The sequence below is a fragment of the Mchenga conophoros genome, linkage group LG7, assembly GCF_057382185.1.
Source record: "Mchenga conophoros isolate Kocher_MC1m ecotype Shallow Benthic linkage group LG7, M_conophoros_male_GT1.1, whole genome shotgun sequence".
NCBI lineage: Eukaryota > Metazoa > Chordata > Actinopteri > Cichliformes > Cichlidae > Mchenga > Mchenga conophoros.
In genome coordinates this window covers 3,447,999-3,467,878 of record NC_140532.1, presented here as the reverse complement: position 1 = coordinate 3,467,878, position 19,880 = coordinate 3,447,999, and the positions used below count along the sequence as shown (strand labels likewise).

General features: G+C 41.9%; 1 protein-coding gene across 4 annotated transcripts in view; it reads left to right on the top strand.

Moving 5' to 3' along the window:
- The window catches only part of bicd1a (bicaudal D homolog 1a), a 31,550-nt gene extending 12,336 nt beyond the window's left edge, over positions 1-19,214 (top strand). Inside the window, exons 2-10 of one of the 4 annotated variants that reach the window (XM_085281566.1) lie at positions 6,568-6,780; positions 9,292-9,444; positions 9,862-10,350; positions 11,601-11,993; positions 13,059-13,814; positions 13,926-14,077; positions 14,212-14,422; positions 15,957-16,032; positions 17,068-19,214. In XM_085281566.1, the coding sequence (XP_085137692.1) occupies positions 6,568-6,780; positions 9,292-9,444; positions 9,862-10,350; positions 11,601-11,993; positions 13,059-13,814; positions 13,926-14,077; positions 14,212-14,422; positions 15,957-16,004 (2,415 nt within the window). In that variant the 3' untranslated portion in view covers positions 16,005-16,032; positions 17,068-19,214. Of the gene's footprint in view, positions 1-6,567; positions 6,781-9,291; positions 9,445-9,861; positions 10,351-11,600; positions 11,994-13,058; positions 13,815-13,925; positions 14,078-14,211; positions 16,033-17,067 lie in introns of all 4 variants that reach the window. The other 3 variants (XM_085281565.1, XR_014893277.1, XM_085281567.1) reach the window with 3 other exon arrangements.
- Positions 19,215-19,880: the final 666 nt, after the last annotated feature.

Below are 19,880 nucleotides of genomic sequence, written 5' to 3'. Positions count from 1 at the left end.
CAAATGTAAGTTTGCTATCCAAGAAAACCCCCAGGTTTTTTACATGCGTTTTAACAGCACATGTTAGGTTACATAAGTCCAAATCTGGGGCATTGAAATTACAACTTGGTCCAAAAATAATTACCTCAGGTTTGTCCTCATTGAAGGTAAGAAATTTGAGGCCATCCAGGTTTTAACTTCGTCAAGACATTTGACTAGCGATTCCATGGGTGTGGAGGTGAACCGAAGATAAATCTGGGTGTCGTCGGCGTATGAGTGAAAGTAGATGTTATGCTTCCTAAAGATTAGGCCTAAGGGTAACATATAGATGGAAAAAAGAATTGGACCTAATACGGAACCCTGCGGGACACCACAAGTAAAAGAAATAAAATCATCATCACGGAAAAAGTCCTCTCGGAGAGGTTTTATGGAGCCGCTGTGATGCCACCAATTGGTTTGTAAATTCCTCTTAAGGAACCAAGGAGAATGCAAACATAATAGAACATGACCCTGCAACTCACTCAGTCCACAGCCTAAATAATGACTTACAAGATGAATTTATGTCTCAGTCACAGGTTTCTATTCGTCACTGTATTAACTTTGTAGAAGTGACAGTAAAGTAAAACTGCCAAACCCCCCTTTGTGATAAATATGTCACAATCATATGTCCCTCTTTTTCTCATTATTCTCATTATTTCAAAAAATCTTGATGCCGTGGTCAAAATGCTCAGGTTGAGGCTTTACTAACAAACAGGTGATGTTACAGTTGCTGTGTTCATTTTTATCCAGTTTATTGTTTTTCCCCTTTTGTTGTTCCCTCTTTGTGAAAGGCAGGAGTGAACAGTGACTTAGCACGAGTGCGAGTTGTCCTGTACCGATGTGTATTTCTGAATACGTATTTGTGTGTTGGAATAGCTTGAAGGTTCCACTGTGTGTTTTTGTGGTCCACTAGCTCAGGATCTCCTGTAGGGCACATTACCAAGCAAAGAGAATGACACAGCTAAAGCTGGTACAGTCTGTGCAGTCCTCTAGTAGCTTTCCTATCTGTCGGCTTACACTGGTCATTGCTTCCTTTCTAATGGGAAATCGCAGCTTTCTAGGTGAATGTAATGGTTTGTCATCAGATCAGTAATGTAGTAATGTAGTGTTATGTAGGCCATTGTTTAGTTTCACACTGGGTCAATAAGGTTGATTTTAAATCTGGGGACGATAAGGGTGAAGTAAGGAGGCGGAGAAGGCGAACATAGGGATGTATTTTAAGAGAAAAAGCAGTAAATAAAGAAAAAAATCTAACAAAGAAATCTAATGCACAGCGGCCTCTCTACCACCACACCGTTCATTCAGTCAGGTTCAGACTAAACACGTATAAGTGATAGGCATTCTGGGAAAGTATCCAACCATCTTTCTTATCAGGAGCAGACTTGGGCCAAATTTAATCACTCAAACAAGCCGCATCATTTTAGCCAGGCACCGCTTGTCCCACTGGCAGAACCCTCGGCTTCACACAGCGTGTTCTCTGGTCATTGTGTTGGTGAGCAGCAGATGTGACACCATTGTGGATTTCTGGGATTGATTTTCCACTTTAAAGCACATGAAAGCATTTTTCAGCTGTTAGCCTACATTATAGATGTTTTTATTCCTCAGTTGTGGGCATAATAGCATATTGTCATAAGAGGAATAATAGGCTTTATTGCACTAAACAGCATTCTGGTAAGGAGGAATAGAAAGCGAGCTATTTATCCTCATTACTATCTATAAATCATTCATTTCATGTAGTTCAATTTTTGTGCAGACAGTAATTCAGGGATAGAGGAGCTCTCTCTAGGGAAATTTAACAGGTTCTGCAGAGCATGCATGTGCACTCTACAATACAGTTATAAGCTATAAATATCCCTCGTGATTCAGTAGAGTAGTCCTGATGACCTAAAGCACACAAACAAACACTTGCGGTAGAATGCTCGCACTGCAAACTCTAATATTGTCCACTGACAACAACAAAAAACAACAGATTTTCAACATGTTTTGCTAAAATTTGCAATTACTCTTCATCTTTTAATTGATTTCCTCCATTCTTACTTGGCTGTGATTACACACTTTCCCCTTACTTGTGGAAATGTGCTCGTGTGTCTGACAGATCTCTTGACTTGGCATTTTTTCTTGTTGCTTAGAAACCAACAAAGACATGTCTCCGTCCTTGTTGAAGGACAAAAATATGGCAGAGCAGTGTTTTCCATGAACCTTCTTCAGTATCTGTTTATGATATTCAGCATATTAAACTGAAAATATTACATTTGGTGTCATATTAGACTAAGGATAAATGTTACTTATTGTAAGAACTACTCACAATCATTTTAATGTTATCTGTGGCTGTGAAGACGATATTGTAAGCTTTAGAAATAACTTTGATCATATAGCTTTGAAGGCATCGAGGTGCTTTTAAATGGTGCTTCAGAGATCAGAGTGAACATTTAAGTTTCAATCATATTAGAGAATAAAAGTGAGGCTCGCTCAGTCTCACTTGTCACAAAATTTACATTTTATTGACGATAAACACTAAACTTCGTCCATCCATTCGCTTCCACTTATCCTTTTCAGGGTCGTGGGGGTCGCTGGAGCCTATCCCAGCTGTCACAGGGCGAGAGGCGGGGTACACCGTGGACAGGTCGCCGGTCTGTCGCAGGGCTAACACAGAGACAGACAACCATTCGCACTCACATTCATACCTATGGGCAATTTAGATTAATCGATTAACCTATCCCCACTAAAAAATATCAATTATATAGAGCAAAAACTACTAAAACTAAATTCCTAGATTACAGAGTATTAATTACAGACAGTTTGCAAGATGATGTAAAGCTTATTTACTGAACAGAAACAACAACAGGGAAATTTTCTTCACCATATTTATTTGAAATAAAATGCGATATTTCACTTTTTCTTTTCTTTCCTTCTCTGAGTCGTGCACAGCAGTCAAACGCTGTGTGTGTCAAAAGGAGCGAGTGAGTCAGGACTGCATCTTGCATATTTGCCTCATTCACTTACTGCCAGCTAACGTGTGTTTGTGTGCGAGGTCTCGTGGTGACTGAAGGTTGAGACACTGCATGCTGCTTCTTATTTATGTCATATTTGGGGCATTTTTGTGCTTTGGGGATTATTATTTATTCCTTCTGGGAGTACTGTTGTGGAGGGATTTTTTTATTGAATGAATTATTCGGCATGCTCTCAAACACTTTGGATAAAAAAGTAGAGAAACTAAAAATAAATGAAATGTCCCATGCATCAGCTGCGATGTGCTGTTTTGACGATGCACATGTTGAACAGTCCTCTTTGTCTTTTCTCTCCCTTTGTCTGGCTACAGTATCAATCCCGTGGTGAATGATTGCGCTCTAACACACACACACACGCTGACAGCTGCATGGTAGTGGATTTGCTGCAAGTCTCTCTCCATGGTACTGAAATCCCTGATGTGACTGCCCAGGCCACCCATCTGGCTGAGACGCAGCATTTGGTGTATATATCTGTGTGTTTATGTTATTCATAAGAATATTGCTTCTTAGCTAATAACCATATTTCTGTTCAACCATAACTGACAGAAACATTGAGGATGCCGCACTCGTGCTTAAAATTATCTAATTAAAAATACACATTAATTAGAATGACTGACATAAATAACTCATACAACTCGGTTATTGGTTGTTCCTCTCGACTGTGTTTCTGCACGTTTCGAGCATGTTCATTTACCTCCAAGGGTTGCTCTTTGACTCTGAAAATGTAATCGAGTGTATATCCTGCATTAGCTTTACGCTACATTACCATCTATAATTAAACAGCTCCTGTACAACAGATTAGTCCCCCTGTTAATGATGAAAGTTTTCATAAGATTAATTGCTGCTGCAGAAATAGCTCCATCCTCTGACCTCCTGGGTGTAAAAATAGATCCTTGCTGTATGCATATACACACAAATACAACATCACACACCCAGAGCACCTCCCCTGACTTCTCATTAGGGACTCCAGCAGACAGGGAAGGATTTTCGGGTTACACAAACTCTCACACTGCTGCAGTGGTGGGTTTGTTCCCTTTGCCTGCTCCTCCTCCTGTCGCCCCAGGGATGAATATCTATAGAACCCATTGTCTGGACTTTGTCCACTGAGACACATACGAGTGTGGAGCCTCAACACTTCTTGCAGTCTGTGATTTTCAGTATAAAGATCCAAAATGGCTGCCCATGAGTGACTCCATATTAATGTGATCCTGAGGAAACGATATTAAACTTTAATCTTCTCCACTTGATTGCCAATTAGGACACAAATACTGGGGCGTCACTTTATACATACAGCTCATGTAATTATCATGAGATTTAAAACATGTCGAAAGATGGTCTTTTTTTGGTGTTAAAATGATCCCTGTAGCAGAGAATAACATTTGGCCGGGAGTCTTTGATCCAATTCTGCACGATGCACTTTCAAGCAATTAAAAGGAGCTTCTCAAGAAGATTGTAATGTGATGCAGGGAGATGCATTTTCCTGGAGGGAAAGCCTCAGAGGACCAGAACCTCTTTTCTTAAAATCTTTAACTGAAATCTCCTACTAATTTCTTTGGAACTAAATGCTGTGATAAAGGGTTTTGTCCGGGCCAGATTTTTACTTCCTGTCCTGCAGAGCCCAGCTGTTGCCGTGAGGCCTGCTCCGAGATTGCCGGGCTCTCATCCGAGCAGAGAATGCAAGCTCATTCAGTCACACTGTGCCTAGAATTAATCGTCTGTTTTGTTCCAGAGGCCCTTCCTCTTAATCATTCACTACAATCACACTGTGGCTCTCTTGAGACCGAGAGGGGGCACCGGGGTGAGTGCACAAAGGAGTATGAAAAGAGAATGATGAAATACACAGAAAGTGGTGTGTACAGAAGGAAAATAATAAAGAAATATAATACAACCTTTCTTTAATAGATACATGTTGCCGAGTGTTTTTTAGTTTACGGGGCATTTTGCCAGACCGATTATTGCTGGCATTTCTTCATATGCTAACTGCTACACTTGTAATTCAAAGGCATAATAAAGAGGTCTATTGAATTTGCATTAACATGCTCTCTGAGGAGAGCGTGAATGAAAAAGCTTCTATTTAACAGACTTACAGCATGTAGATTAAAAGTGGGTTACGCTGACAGATTGGAAAATGTGCCTGTTGGCCATAACTGCAACTGAACTGAATTTAACCTTTAATTCCACTTTATTGCTTACTTGATAATAAGTATCCATAAAGAGAGAAACATGTGGTTCATAATTTATTTTTTTTTTACATGTAAAAGCACAAATTAATTTCACCTCAACACAGCAGGAGACTGCCCGCTTAGCTCGTTAGCCACAAATGAAAAGAAAAGACAGCTGCACTTTAGGCTCATGTCTTTTCAAAGTAATGGATGCTTGTGCCTAATAAATGATTCATGACAAACAGAGAAAATATTATGATGATGAGATGGGATTGGGAAGCTTACATTATTAAAACATGTAGTTCAAAATAAATGGCTTCCTATTTAAATTGCATGGTCAGTTTGAAGAGTCAGTAACCATACAATACAGTATCGTCTACAGCAGCGGTCCCCGGGCCACGGACCGGTCTGTGAGTCGTTTGTTATCGGGCAGCGAGATTTGAGGCTCGGGTGTGAAATTTATGGTTTTCAGGGTTTTTATAGTTTATTTTTTTTATTGTTTTTATCGTTAACTCGGTTTCCCTGGGTTTTTTCCCGTGTGTTATGACTAAAGCTTCCTTTTTTTGGTGCCGGTACTGGTTTTATTTTGTTGTATTTATCCGCGACACCTTAAAGGTCAGCCCGTGAAAATATTGTCAGACATAAACCGGTCCGTGGCGCAAAAAAGGTTGGGGACCGCTGGTCTACAGCATCCTGTGGCGATTGTAAACCATAAAATATTTTTCAGATGATCCATTTTCTCTCACAGAGGTTTCTGCAGGCGCCAAAGTCATTTCTCCTGATGGAAAGGGGCAAAAGGGAAGCATGGTTTATTGAATCACTAAAACAGTTACTGATGTTCCAGTCATGAAACTCACACATGCATTCAGGAAACCTTGACCGAGAAATAGCGCTGAACTGGAAACACTGGTCTTCCCCTAACAGTGAATGTGTGTTTGCTAGTTTACCACTTTGACCCAGCAGGCCCGCTGTGGTTGCCATGTTTTTTCTGTTGATACCTGCTTTGATTTTATCATGACACGCCAGCTCTCAGTGTCGTGAAAACCTGTGTCAGGAAAATGGGAACACTGTGTCTATTGATCTGAGTGAAACATCACCCACATCGACAGACAGCAGGTATTCTTAAGGGCCAGCCCCTGCAAGTGTCCCATCAGTGCTGCCAGTGGTCAAAAGTACAGCAGCACTTGGCCTAGCACACACAGCTGGGAGAGATGTGTAAGATTTCCGAGGCAGTGTGTGCTAATCCCTTCCATCGCTTGGATTATGATGCTGATGCTATTTGACAGGATTTGGATCAGTGTGATTTTAATTTTGACTTTACAGAAATACCGGTTTCCTTTTCTTCTTACCCTACCTCCCTCCCTTTTTTATCTCTTCAGGCATTTGGCCAGGCTTACACCAACCAACGGAAGGTGGCAGAGGATGGGGAGACCAATGAGGAGACACTGCTGCAGGAGTCCGCCTCCAAGGAGGCCTACTATATGGGCCGCCTGTTGGAGCTGCAGTCGGAGGTGACGCTTAGCCGCTCTGTGGCGTCCAACGCCCAGTCAGAGAATGAGCGGCTCAACGCACTTGTACAGGAGCTACGAGAGGTGAGTTTGTCAACACGAGGAAAGCATGCAGACGATTTATTACTTCCTAAATAAAGAAAAACAGGAAATTGAATCTACTGTGTGTGTAAGAAAACAGCATTTCACTTTTTTATATATTTCTGCTTATGTCAGTAGTATTTTGTTACCAACACCTAAAATTCTCTCTATGAGATGTGCACATTAGTTGTTTTGAAACTTGAATGCATTTGGCTTGCAGCTGGCTCTTGACTGAGCGAGATACAGTAAGAGTTAACTGCATGTAAAGCCATCTTGTAGTTTTTATGATCAATTCTTGAGTCCAAACGGATTGTTTTCCACAGTTTGACTAGTATTTCTTTTATTCTACATTAACTAACATGAGACCTATGTGTTTATCAAAGATCAAGAGGTTACTGTGACAAACTAAAAGGTGTCATGCCTCACACAGAATAATAAACGATATGCATATGTGCAAAGTGTGTATTTATGCAAGTATATATGTCTGCAGCAACTGTGTTGGGCAGTACCGGAGTTCGAGCAGGGGTCAGACACTGCGGCCACGACCCCATTGTGGGGGGCAAATCCAGTGCTAAGCTGGGATATAAAGTGAAATGCCCTGAGCTCGGCACATGTGTAGGGACAGAGTACCAGCACTACGCCCACAGGACACACTCTCATTCACTAATTTGGTCAGGCAGTGCTGTGATGTTCGCTCATTCTCAAAGTTCACAAGAAGTGAAGATATTGATGGTGCTGGAGCATGTGGAACAAAATCAACATCTCAGCTGTAATTACCTGATAAACCTTTACACACGATGAGTTGTTCCTATGCACAAATGCCTCATGTCTGAGTCATGAGTGTGGCGCTTTGATATATTTATGAAGTGCCTTCTGCTGTTTTTTGAAGTCCTCATTTGCACATGTGATGCCAGTTAATGAACAGGATTCCTTTCATCGTGAGAGGCAGGTGCTGCAGTGACATCGAGCGCTTCATTTACCACAGAGCAAATCTAATTAAAAGATTTTTGTTTTACAGATTTCAAGCAACCTAACATATACAGGTTTGGGGAAAAAGACACTGAGTTAGTTTAGATAGATGTCTGTTGTTAGAGTTACAAGTCAGAACATGAGAAGTGATAAAGATTGCCACATGGGTTAAAATCAAAGTGCACTTTAAAGCCCAAAAAAGGAAACACAGGCCTAAACTTTAAATTTGTAAAACTTTGCCACAACAGCAGTGATGGCAGGGATGAATGAACACAACATGGCTGGGCCCCTGTTGTGGGTACCATTGTATGATGACTTTAACAGCCGCACTTCGTGCTGTGAACAGCTCTGCCCTGTGGCGGGCTCAGTGCCAGTGTTGTGTGCCGATCTGTCCCTGACCGTAGGGTCTGATTGCCCCCAGTATTATTTGGCCTTGAATATCCTGCACACTATTAATAAAATGTATTTTGACAACATGTATCACAGAAAGCTTATATTCATGTTCATACATCAACCGCAAATGTATTTTGTGTGTTTTTGGTCTGCTCTATTTTTTTCTTTTTACAGTGTTTTAGCCAGTTTTAGCGTAAAAGTGCTTTCAATGTACTTGCAAAACAGTCCAATTGTGCCTTTGTGGGATTTCCCCATTTACACCATTAACTTTTATATAATGGGAGTTCCTGTCAGCTAATGCACAAATCAGGAGGTTCAGTGTAGACCTGAGGTCTTCAGTTTCAGGTTTTTTGCCACTTCTAAAAGTAGCATCGTATTCACTGCCAATGCGTGTAGCCACCCACTCCACCCACAAAGTCTCTGGGTCAGCACTTCTGCCATATGTACAGAGAACTGCAGGGGAGCTGCAGGCAGCTCTGCAGCAGCAGGAGTACACACATGCGCAAATGCACTGTAACATTATTTTGTAGCCTATACTACAGACTCTGTCCACTAGTTGCATTGGGCTGCAAACATTTACACACAACTGTGTGTGAAAATAAGATATATAAAATATATTTTTTCATTTTTGTCTTGATATGTAAATATCATCTAGTTAATTTTTGGGAAACAGCAGAGAGTGTTTCAGCGCATGTACAGTAGAGGTATGTAAAAAAAAAAAGCTTTTGAGAAAGTCCTACCTCAGTGTGCAAAGTCACGTCACGTCTACATGCATCAGCATTATGAGTCTGTGCATGTCATGCAATCTTAAGCTGACGGGACTGTATTTGATATTGACCTTGTTTACGTGGGCACCACTTTGCCTGTTAGGGTTTAATCATATTCAGCATATTGGATTTACATGCTAGCTATCCTGGTTACTGATCACTGCATGTTGTTTGGGTTAGCATCTGTGATGGTTATGAGAAGTCTATTCTTAATTCCAGTAAATATCATCTTAAATTAATTTGATGTAGCTATTATAAATTTGGCCACAGTGGCTTGTAGTCGGCTCAAGACGTGTTGCAGATTTATCCCAACCAATGAGACCTCAATGAGCGGAAAGAGTGATGGGAACTGTTAAAAATGTCACCGCTGTTTTTCCTCCTCCAGAGTAACGAGATGCTCGAGCTGCAACGGAGCAGAATGAGAGAGGAGATCAAAGAGTACAAGTTCAGAGAGACCCGGCTGCTTCAGGACTACACAGAGCTGGAGGAGGAGAACATCACACTTCAGAAACTGGTGTCCACACTCAAGCAGAGCCAGGTTGGTACGAAGATCAACAGTTTGCACACTAATAGCTTCTTATTTATGTGTCATTGTCGTGTAGAGTTTCACTCTCTAAATGTATTTCTCAGATTTAAGCGTATCTGTGAAATTGCCTATTAAAGATCTGTCATCACTTTCAGTGATGCATCAGCAATCGGTGGCTCAATTGATTTTAATGACTCACACTCGTGTCACCAAAATGTACCAGTGCTCTCAGTGATCTCACAGTGTTTCCTGCACAGTAACACGAAGTCGTATTAGTTTAAACTAGCTCTAGACACGTGGTTAGATGAAGTCGAATAGAGATCTTAACGGTTATATTAATTTCAAAAGGATTTGTTTTTTACCAGCTGTTTACAAATGTGTTAAAATAATTCTTTTCCTGTTATCACGTGGCCTTTCTGTGTCCCTCAGGTGGAGTACGAGGGACTGAAACATGAAATTAAGGTGCTGGAGGAGGAGACTGTCCTTCTGAACAGCCAGCTGGAAGACGCTTTGCGCTTAAAGGAAATCTCTGAGGGTCAGTTAGAAGAAGCCCTGGATGCCCTCAAGACTGAGCGCGAGCAGAAGAACAATCTGAGGAAAGAACTAGCCCATCACATCAGCCTGGGTGACAGCGTCTACGGCGCAGGGGCCCATCTGGCGCTAACCGTCACCGGAGTTGAAGGCCTGAAGTTCCCTGAGGAGAGCAACGGCACTAATGGCAGCACCATCCCTGCTGCTAATGGCAACAATGAGGATAACAACCGCTGCAACGGTCACTTTCACGCTGGCTCTGGGATGGCTAAGATGAACGGGGACTACAGACCCGGCCGAAAGGGAGATGGCCTTCACCCCGTGCCAGATCTGTTCAGCGAGCTCAACTTGTCAGAGATGCAGAAGCTTAAACAGCAGCTACTGCAGGTAGGTCATAAGAGAGAGCGCCTTGGAAATTTCACTGAAAGTTTAAAGTCCCACATGAGCCCCGAGCCCAGTTTGAAATCAGAAAATCGTTGGGTCACCGAATCTTTATTTTCAAGGACACTGACGTCACTTGAACGTCACCGAGGGTTTAAATAACAGCGCTGAAGGGGGTTGAAATTAGCTTCAAAGAGCAGATTGCAGGACTACCATATTGATCTCCCTTCCCACAGTATATTTTAGTTTTTAGTGTGAAGACTGATGGAGTCTGAAGGCATTCATTTAAGGTTATTGTCATTTGAACCCTGTACTGACATTAGAGATAGATGAGAAGTGGAGAAAGACTCGAGGAATGACATCACAAATGTTCAGACTCAAATCGAGGCCCTAGCGCTCAGGGCGCCCATCTGGTAAGTGCTTTTTAAGAAGCATGCTAATGCACATTCAGTGTCTGTATCATGCATTATATATTATGTATGCTTTCACGCATGTTATGGAGGGAGTAGCTTTCAGTATGCGAGAATGCAGCTGCAAGACAAAGGCCGAGAAAGGCAACAGATTTATGCCAAAAGTGAAGGAAACTGCTTTGTACACTTTTATTTACACCGCAATTAGTTCCTGCTTAACGCTGTGAAAAGCTGCTACTGTATACAAAGAATGTAAAAATACAAAATATATATAATATAAAATATATAGGTGAACTAGCTTTCACTTAAACCCACTTGAGTACAAAACACACTCATCGTGGAGGATGGTATACAGAATGTTAAGTGACAGTGAAACCACAGAGAGATCAAACTCGTGCTAAAAGCAAATAAAGTCATTACTGTACATCTTTTATCTAGCTGGGCACCAGCAGGGAGGAGAAAACTAGATTAGTGGTTGCTCTATTCACAGTGTGCCTCTCTCTGTAAACACAATTACTCACTAGCTAATTTTCTCTTTTGAGTTGATCTGTCTGGGAAAGACCATCAGCCTTATAATGTCCAGCTGAAGTCCAGTTTTCATTGTGTTTCTTCTGGAGTTGTCCAGAGTTTCTTATAGTTCAATCTCAGAACTTGAAAATCAGATTTATTGCTTTAACTCATTCACTGCCCATTGACTCATTCACTGCCATTGACGGCTATAGACGTCAATGGCAGTGAATGAGTTAATATAGTTTAACGTGTCGTTCTGGAGGACGTACACAAAAATGACATTGCACTGGAAAGTACAAAAAGAAACAAATTTAATTTTGTATTTCTGTCGTGCAGGTGGAGCGTGAGAAGGCAGCACTGCTCAAGAACCTGCAGGAGTCCCAGACTCAGTTGCAGTACACACAAGGTGCCCTGACTGAACAGAATGAGCGCGTCCATCGTCTCACAGAGCGCGTCAACGCCATGAAACATCTCAATGGAGACAAAGAGCTCGATGATCCAGAAGAGAGTGAGAAACCTAATGGGGGGTCCTCATCCCCAACGGCCAATAGCCATCATGATCTCGATATCCACGGTTTTAAGATTCTTGAGTGTCGGTACAAGGTGGCGGTGACCGAGGTGATCGACCTAAAAGCAGAGCTCAAGGCCCTGAAGGAGAAGTACAATCAGGCGGTGGAGGGACAGGGAGACAGCCATGATGATGGCCGGGTCCAGGCACTGACTGAACAGGTTTGTGCAATATTAATCCAGTTTTGCTGAAAGTAAAACTGCAAACGTACTCACTAGGGGTGCAACGATACACAAAATTTACGGTTCGGTTCGATACTTTAGTGTCAGGGTTCGATATTTTTTCGATACAAAAAATGCTCATGCTTTTTTAATTTGTCGTTTATTAAAATTATAAATATATATTTTAACTCAAAAGTACAGTTTTTAAATGTAACGTTGCTGAAACAACAAAGGGATAAAATAATAAATCTATCTGATCGAGAAATCCCTCATCTTTGGAAAATAGAGTTTATTACAGAGAAATGGCTCTTTCCAAAATAAAAGCTCTACTATACGCTTCTTCTGGGCTATATTCTCAGCAGCATATTAAACATATCAGGTCCCCATAAGGAGAATCCTGTGCTAACGGCTGTCTAAATGACTCGGGATGATGTCGGATGTTCCCACTAGTGCTGTCAGCGTAAATCTGAAATGACGTTAACGCCACAACACGGCAAATCTCCGTTAACGAGCTACCGCGGATCGCCCCGTGCGTGGGGCTGGACGGCGTCAGCACGTTAACGAGCTAACTGCGCTAACACACTAGCTCCCACCCATGTAATTGAGCATTGCGTGGCACATCCAACATACTGTTTTACTTTAGTCCATGACGCGCTTACCTTCAGGGTCATACTTCACATGAAAACCAAAATAGTTCCAAAGGCCAGATCTGAATGAGGGTGGGGAGGTTCAATTTGCCATGTTGCAACGAGCTTAGCTTCTGTCTTGCTAGCTTGCGCTGTGCTCAGTGGATCTGCGCTCGACAGTGCAGCCTAGGCGGAGTAGTGGAACGCAGATCCACTGAGCGCTCAACACAGACAGCATCGTCAGAAGAAAAGAAATAAATTAAAAATGTTGTATTGTTCGATACATATGCGTACCGAACCGAAAGCACTGTATCGAACGGTTCAATATCGATGTGAGTATCGTTGCACCCCTAGTACTCACCGTTTGTTTGTTTGTTTGTTTGTTTGTTTGTTTGTTTGTTTGTTTGTTTGTTTGTTTGTTTGTTTGTTTTCTGAGCAGGTAACACAGTTGGAGCGAAGTTATCGTGAAAGCCGGGAAAGGGTTGTAAGCCTGGAGGCGGAGCTCCGAGCAACTGCGAGTACTGCCTCAGAGAGCCAGGGCATGCTGAACGCTGCCCAGGATGAGCTGGTAACCTTCAGTGAGGAGTTGGCGCAACTCTACCACCACGTCTGTCTGTGCAACAACGAGACACCAAACCGTGTCATGCTGGATTACTACCGCCAGAGCCGAATCACACGCAATGGCAGCCTCAAAGGCTCGGAGGATCCTCGAGCTTTGCTCTCGCCTCGCCTGGCGCGACGTCTTGCGGCAGCATCGGCAGCCTGCTCCTCGGAGTCTCCGCGCAGTTCCACAGACTCCCCATCCAAAGATGCCCAGCATAACGAGACAACAACTCACAACCCAGCAGACTCCTGCCACAGCAGCCCTACCCGCAACTACACCGGCTCCCCGGTCATCGGCATCTCTCCTTGCCCATCTCCGGTACCTTCAGACTCAAGTGGGGACCTGCGGAAGGAGCCGATGAATATCTACAACTTAAACGCCATCATCAGAGACCAGATCAAACACCTGCAGAGGGCTGTTGACCGCTCGCTGCAGCTGTCCAGGCAAAGGGCTGCAGCTAGGGAGTTAGCACCCATGCTTGACAAGGACAAAGAGTCCTGCATGGAAGAAATACTAAAGCTCAAGTCCCTGCTTAGTACTAAGAGAGAGCAAATAGCTACACTCAGGCTGGTGCTCAAGGCCAATAAGCAGGTAAAATCTTTTGTTTGTTGGATTCTGGCACTTATTTCATTTTTAAAAAAAACCTAAAATGCATTTTCTATTAACATTAAATGATTCAATTCAAATCGCCCATCTTTGCAGACAGCAGAAGTTGCGCTGGCTAATCTGAAGAGCAAGTATGAAAATGAAAAGGCGATGGTGACAGAGACCATGACGAAGCTAAGGAATGAACTGAAGGCTCTGAAAGAAGATGCAGCCACCTTCTCTTCTCTCAGGGCCATGTTTGCAACGAGGTGAGAAGGGCTCAGGAAATGTGGCACAGCTAAGATGAGAAAGCAAAGTGTTCGGTTAAAACGTAGAATTTGCGTATAAATGTTGACTTGTGGCTACACATAATCCTGCTGTGTGTCTGTTAATCTCCCTGTAGGTGTGATGAATATGTTACACAGCTGGATGAGATGCAGAGGCAGCTAGCGGCAGCAGAGGATGAAAAGAAGACGCTGAACTCCCTCCTCCGAATGGCCATCCAGCAGAAACTGGCCTTGACCCAACGCTTGGAGGATCTGGAGTTTGACCACGAGCAGACTCACCGTACCCGTGGTGCTAAAGTGCCCAAGATAAAAAGCAGCCCACCCAAAGTAAGTCGCAGAGGTGTCCCCACAATTTCTTCCAACCCTACCAGCCTCCACAGCCACTTCATCATCATCACTCACACCCCGAACACCACTGTGACCCTTTGTAATCTTCCCTGTGTAGAGCTAACCTCATGTTTGTTTGTGGCTTTGTGGATATCAGCCGTACCTTCACCTCTGCGTCACTGCAGTTACTCCAGTTTCTCTCTGGAGTTCGAAGTCGTTGGTAGATCCTAAATGCCTAGCCCTACGCTGTTTTTTATCATCATTTCCACACCCAACACCAATTTTCTTCCCAGAAGCCTCTAGATTAGGTGGAATAGAAGAGGTGGTATCACGTGTCTTTAGTTTAGAAATGCATAAGGCACCCCGGTGCACTATCATGCAACATCTGTGCCCATGACACATCACAGGGAAGATTCTTTATGAAATACCAGATAACAAATCTGATATTAGATATCTTTTCTTCCATCTAAAATCCTGCTGCCATAAAATATGACATCATTCCCCAATACTAGGAAGTGTTTCAAAATGACAACAAAGCAAAAATGGCTTTATTTTTAATGACTCACAGCCCCTCACTGTGGCAGATTCAATGAATTACAGCTGAGATTTTTCCTTACAATTTATTTACACCATGACTTAAGTTGTCCCAGGTTTTTGACAGGCTCAGACTAGTAGGAAAACCAGTCAAGCATTTTCTCCGTGTATTCCTAACCCCTCTTTGGAAAAGGGAAAGTAAACAAAAGAATTCTTTGCTACAGCACAATCCTCTTTGCGACGTAACCATTTCTCAACACTAGATGGCGGTGTTTGATCAAATGTGTTTCCCTTTTGAAACTGCAGTCAATTGCTGTTGGACCTTTTTCTCCCTCCTTTTGACTCCGAATTACAGTCACATATATTATAAATAAGCCAATTTAAACTAAATGTTTTTAAAAAGCAATGTGTAATCTTCTACGTGTTAAATGAGCGAGTAAACAAGACCTCAGCAGAACTGGTGTAGTCCAAAAATACAATGCCTATATGCAGCGGGTGAGGTAGAGTAGGATTATATTTTTAGCTTTTGTTTCACTGTACGCGTCCTTGTCTTTTTTTGCCCTTGCAAATCAATATAATATTGTATTGGCAAGTGTGTGTGTGTGTGTGTGTGTGTGTGTGTGTGTGTGTGTGTGTGTGTGTGTGTGTGTGTGTGTGTGTAAAAGTGTCCATGTCTCTGTCTCTTTGGGGGTTTTGTGTTTTCTGCTTCCAGCACAGATTGTCTAGCTGTGCAGTGGCCGGTCCTGATGAGACTGGGCAGTCACTTGAGCTATACTCAGTTTGGTTTCCAGTGTGCTATTGATCTATAGTAATGTACTGAGAAAAACTGACCGGGATCAGCCTGGTGCTTCACCCTAAAAGTCACGGTAACAGTAGAATTCAGTGTCTTTGTCTCTGACGAGGTCTTCCCTTGTCTTGTCCACCCTGTTATCTCTGTCCTGTTGTCTAACCCCGAGTGTCACCACTTTGTATATTTGTCTAATTTATCAGTTTCTTGTAGATTGTCAGCAGCCTGCTGCCTCAGTACCGCTACTCTCCCCACAACTAAGGCGAGGGAGAGCCTCCCTAGTACGCAGGTAACAAGCTGTAGAACCTGCTAGCAGTAGACTTACTAATATCTATCTATCTATCTGCATACAATTCTATCAGTAACATGTCACATCTTTGTCATATAAAGTGACTTTTTCACATTTTTAGTTGGATTTGTTTAGTAGCAGCAACACCTGCATCAAGATAACTGAACCTGCATGATCCAAATATTAACCTTTACATTAAGTATTATGCAAACCCTTGTATTCTGGAATTAATAGTTCACACTATGAATTATTTGTCACTCTGCATGAGCAGTTTTGCATGACCATTTTGTATCTATACATGCTTTTCTGACAAGGCGAGGTTTTCACTGGAAGGAGGGTCTGTTAACGTATGCTCTGCACAATGCTATGTTGCTAGCAGGCCAATGAAGAGCTGATCCAGTGATGAATATGAGGGTCTTCTTTTTTCAGTTAGGCTCTACTGCTGATGTTGTTATTACCTCACGTTATAACCCTGTTTTGATTTCTCGATGTCACCGTGCACCATGTTGTTTCTGGCCTGGTTTAAGTAGTTGACTTTCTAAAAGTGCACATATTTCCTTTGTTCCTTAACTTAAACAATAAGACTGACACCACTCTGTCTGTGCACCACAAATGAAGTTGTCACTATCAGTTAGTTAGCACTAGTTAGAATAGCTTGACATAAAAACTGGAAACAATAGCTGGCCTGGCCACGGCCAAAGAAAAAGAACGACATTAGCAAATGAATTTGTTTAATAGATACAATAAAGGAGTTTAAGTATGCAAACTGTAAAGTTCAGATGTAACCTGTACTACTAATTTTTCTAGCTTTTGATAGAGCTGAATAGCTGTTTCCAGTATTTATGCTAAGCTAAGCTAACATGCTGCAGTGGGTATCAGATGTAAGTGGTATCGGTATTAATCCACATCTAAGCATGTTTTTTTCTTCATGCTTACATGTGGAAGGAAACCGTCTCATGCTCCATTTTTGCATTTTATATTTGGAATAACCTTTTTCACACTATTCTCTTCTCATGTGTCTTTGCCTCCTTTCAGTCCTAAATTTCTGGCAGACCACCAGGAACACCGAGCAGTCCTGTCCAGCAGCAGAAGCCTTCTCTCCCCTTGCGACCCTCGTAACTGTCTGGCCCAGCAGCCCCATCCTCCTGGCACCTAACCACGCTGGTCCTGCTCAGACCTCAGTCTGGAAGCAGTCCTGCAGAGACACAGACACACTGGACGGGGGTTCCCTCAGTTTAGCTCCCCTCCACCAAGCAGTCCAACCGGGTGCTTACTGGGCTCTGTGATCTCACTGAGCACTACACTGCCCAGCTGTGGCCGGCCTCCTGGTTACCTGGGTCGTAGAAGAGGAGCAGGACGCTTCCTTCATCTCTGGAAGTGACCTACTGTCCTGGAAACACAAAACAGAGACCTGACCTGAGGCAGACATGCCAGTGACAACACACTGAAATCTGCCGCCCTGTTTCTCCTAGTATTTATTTATAATTTATTCACTCTGCCAATTATTTATTTCTGATATATTTATTACTTGTATATTTTTGTGTGTTTTCCTTTTTTGTCATTCTGCGAGATGGAGCTCAAAGACAGTTTTCCTGCTGTGATGAAGACTTAAACAGTTTAGCACATTCACTACTGTATATGTATATTTGTTTCCCCAAAAAACGAAAACAAACAAAAGCAGAACGTCTTCTTTTGAAAAACTTAAGGAAATTGAAATATTAGATTTTACCAGCATAATAATCCCCAAAAACTCACATATATCATTTTTACAAAGGGGTGTTAGCAAATATGGTTTTTGTAAACAGGCTAATGAAGGTCTAGATTCAAAGAATAAGAATATTTTTCATTTTGTTGTTGTTTTTATGATGGCGAATTTAATTGTGTTTTGAATCATCAGTAGTCTGGATGCTTGTGGACTATTTTATAACTCCCTTTGCTTTGATTTTTGTAATGATTTGCAGCAGACTCTGGTGATGTGTTGTTTGTCTGTTACATAGCTCAGGTCTCTCAGAGACCGGGGTAGGTGAGTGGTTGGGTGTTTGAGATCAAGACTAGGGCTGTTGGGCTGAGGTTTTTATTTTGTTCTTTGAATTGCACAGGTTTAAGTGACCGTGGAGTGAACTGACCTCCTTTTTTAACATTAGCTAAGGACAGAGGATTCCCCAAAGGTGTGCCTCCTCTTAAGTAACTGTCACCTTCATCATTGTAATCTCACCATTTTCTTCAGAAAACTTTTATTATTCACATTAATACCCCTAATTATGACATTAAGAAAAATGTTAATCATGCTGACATTTTCCATATCCGAGCTTACGCTGTTCTCAAAACATCACCTTGTTCAGCTTTCTCTACATGCTTACTCCATACAGTATGGAGTACTGTTCAAGCACAATTCTGCACTATGCATTAGAGCAATACAGTTGCCCCTGTTTCAGACTGATCTGGGTAAGATTTACCAAATCTTTTAACCATTTCCGTCATCATGAACTAACCAGCAGGATAAGAATGATAAAACAGCAGGAGGAGTGTTGCCGATTTTGATGAAGGAGCACTATTGTCAATTTTCTGTGTAAAAATTGAGACATTGTTGCTTTTGAAACACTGAGATGGGCAGTTTGTGGAGTTTGTTGCATAATTGAAGTCCCATATTTCTGTACCGTACTTGTCTGGTACACTCATAATGTCTCTGATGTTAGATACAGTTGTTTGTCACATGGATATGGAAGGGATAAATTAAAACTACAGTCAGTATTAATCTTGTAATGACAGAACTTCTGTTACAACAGTAACAACTGAGTGGCTGCTGTGTGTGTGTGTGTGTGTGTGTGTGTGTGTGTGTGTGTGTGTGTGTGTGTGTGTGTGTGTGTGTGTGTGTGTACATTTGTTTGATTTATCATTGTTAGATTGTTACTTTTGCAACTATAGAGCGTTGAAAACATTTGTGGTCCAAAAGTAGCTTCTGCACTCATGCAGGCTCATCGGTGACCTAACTCTCTTGGTTTGTTTGCACAACATAGCTATGGATGGAGAGAGACTAATCTAAAAATGGAAAAATATAACATGGTTAAAAAGGAATGCTAGCAGTATGCTGTACTGCGGTGGGTTTTAAAGTTTCTCCACCACTTAAAACGGTGTTCAATTGGCTTCACAACTAAATAAAAGATGCCCTTGGATTTGTATGACTTTGCTTCTGCGTCTGTTTCTCTGCCTTGCCATTTTTAATGAGCTACACAAAACTAGACTCCACGAGACTTCCTGTAATGATGGTGCCTGTATTCCTGTGCTCCTACAGACAACACAGAATAGGTTAAAATGCTAAATTATACTATAGGACAAAATCAGTGTGAGCCAGTGTCATGCCTAAAGGGGTGACAAATATTTCCTAGAGTCCAATGCAGTATGCGGTCTGCCGTTTAGTAAGTGCCACTGGTAATATTGCATATTATTATAAAAAATAATATATAAAAGGTAACAGCTAAAAAATGCATTATTAGTTTATTATTATTATTGTTGTTGTTGTTGTTGTTGTTGTTGTTGTTGTTGTTGTTGTAACTATCAATAAAGTTAGCTTTAGCTTGACATTAAAGTGATATGCAATCACGAATCTATAATTAGGAAAATGAATGGCCTATTCTGCGTAATGGGCACTTTCCCCTTTTTTATTTTAGTTCTGTATGAGTAGCCCATTTTACACTGTGTTGCTATTTAAAGGATCTAAAATGACCGTACATATACACACACAACACTGCTCTGTTTTTTGTGTGTGAGGGAATAAAAACCGCACAAGTCGCTGTAAGGTGGTTTAAAAAAAACAGGCTTCTGCTCCGCTGACTGGAGAGGCGGGTGCG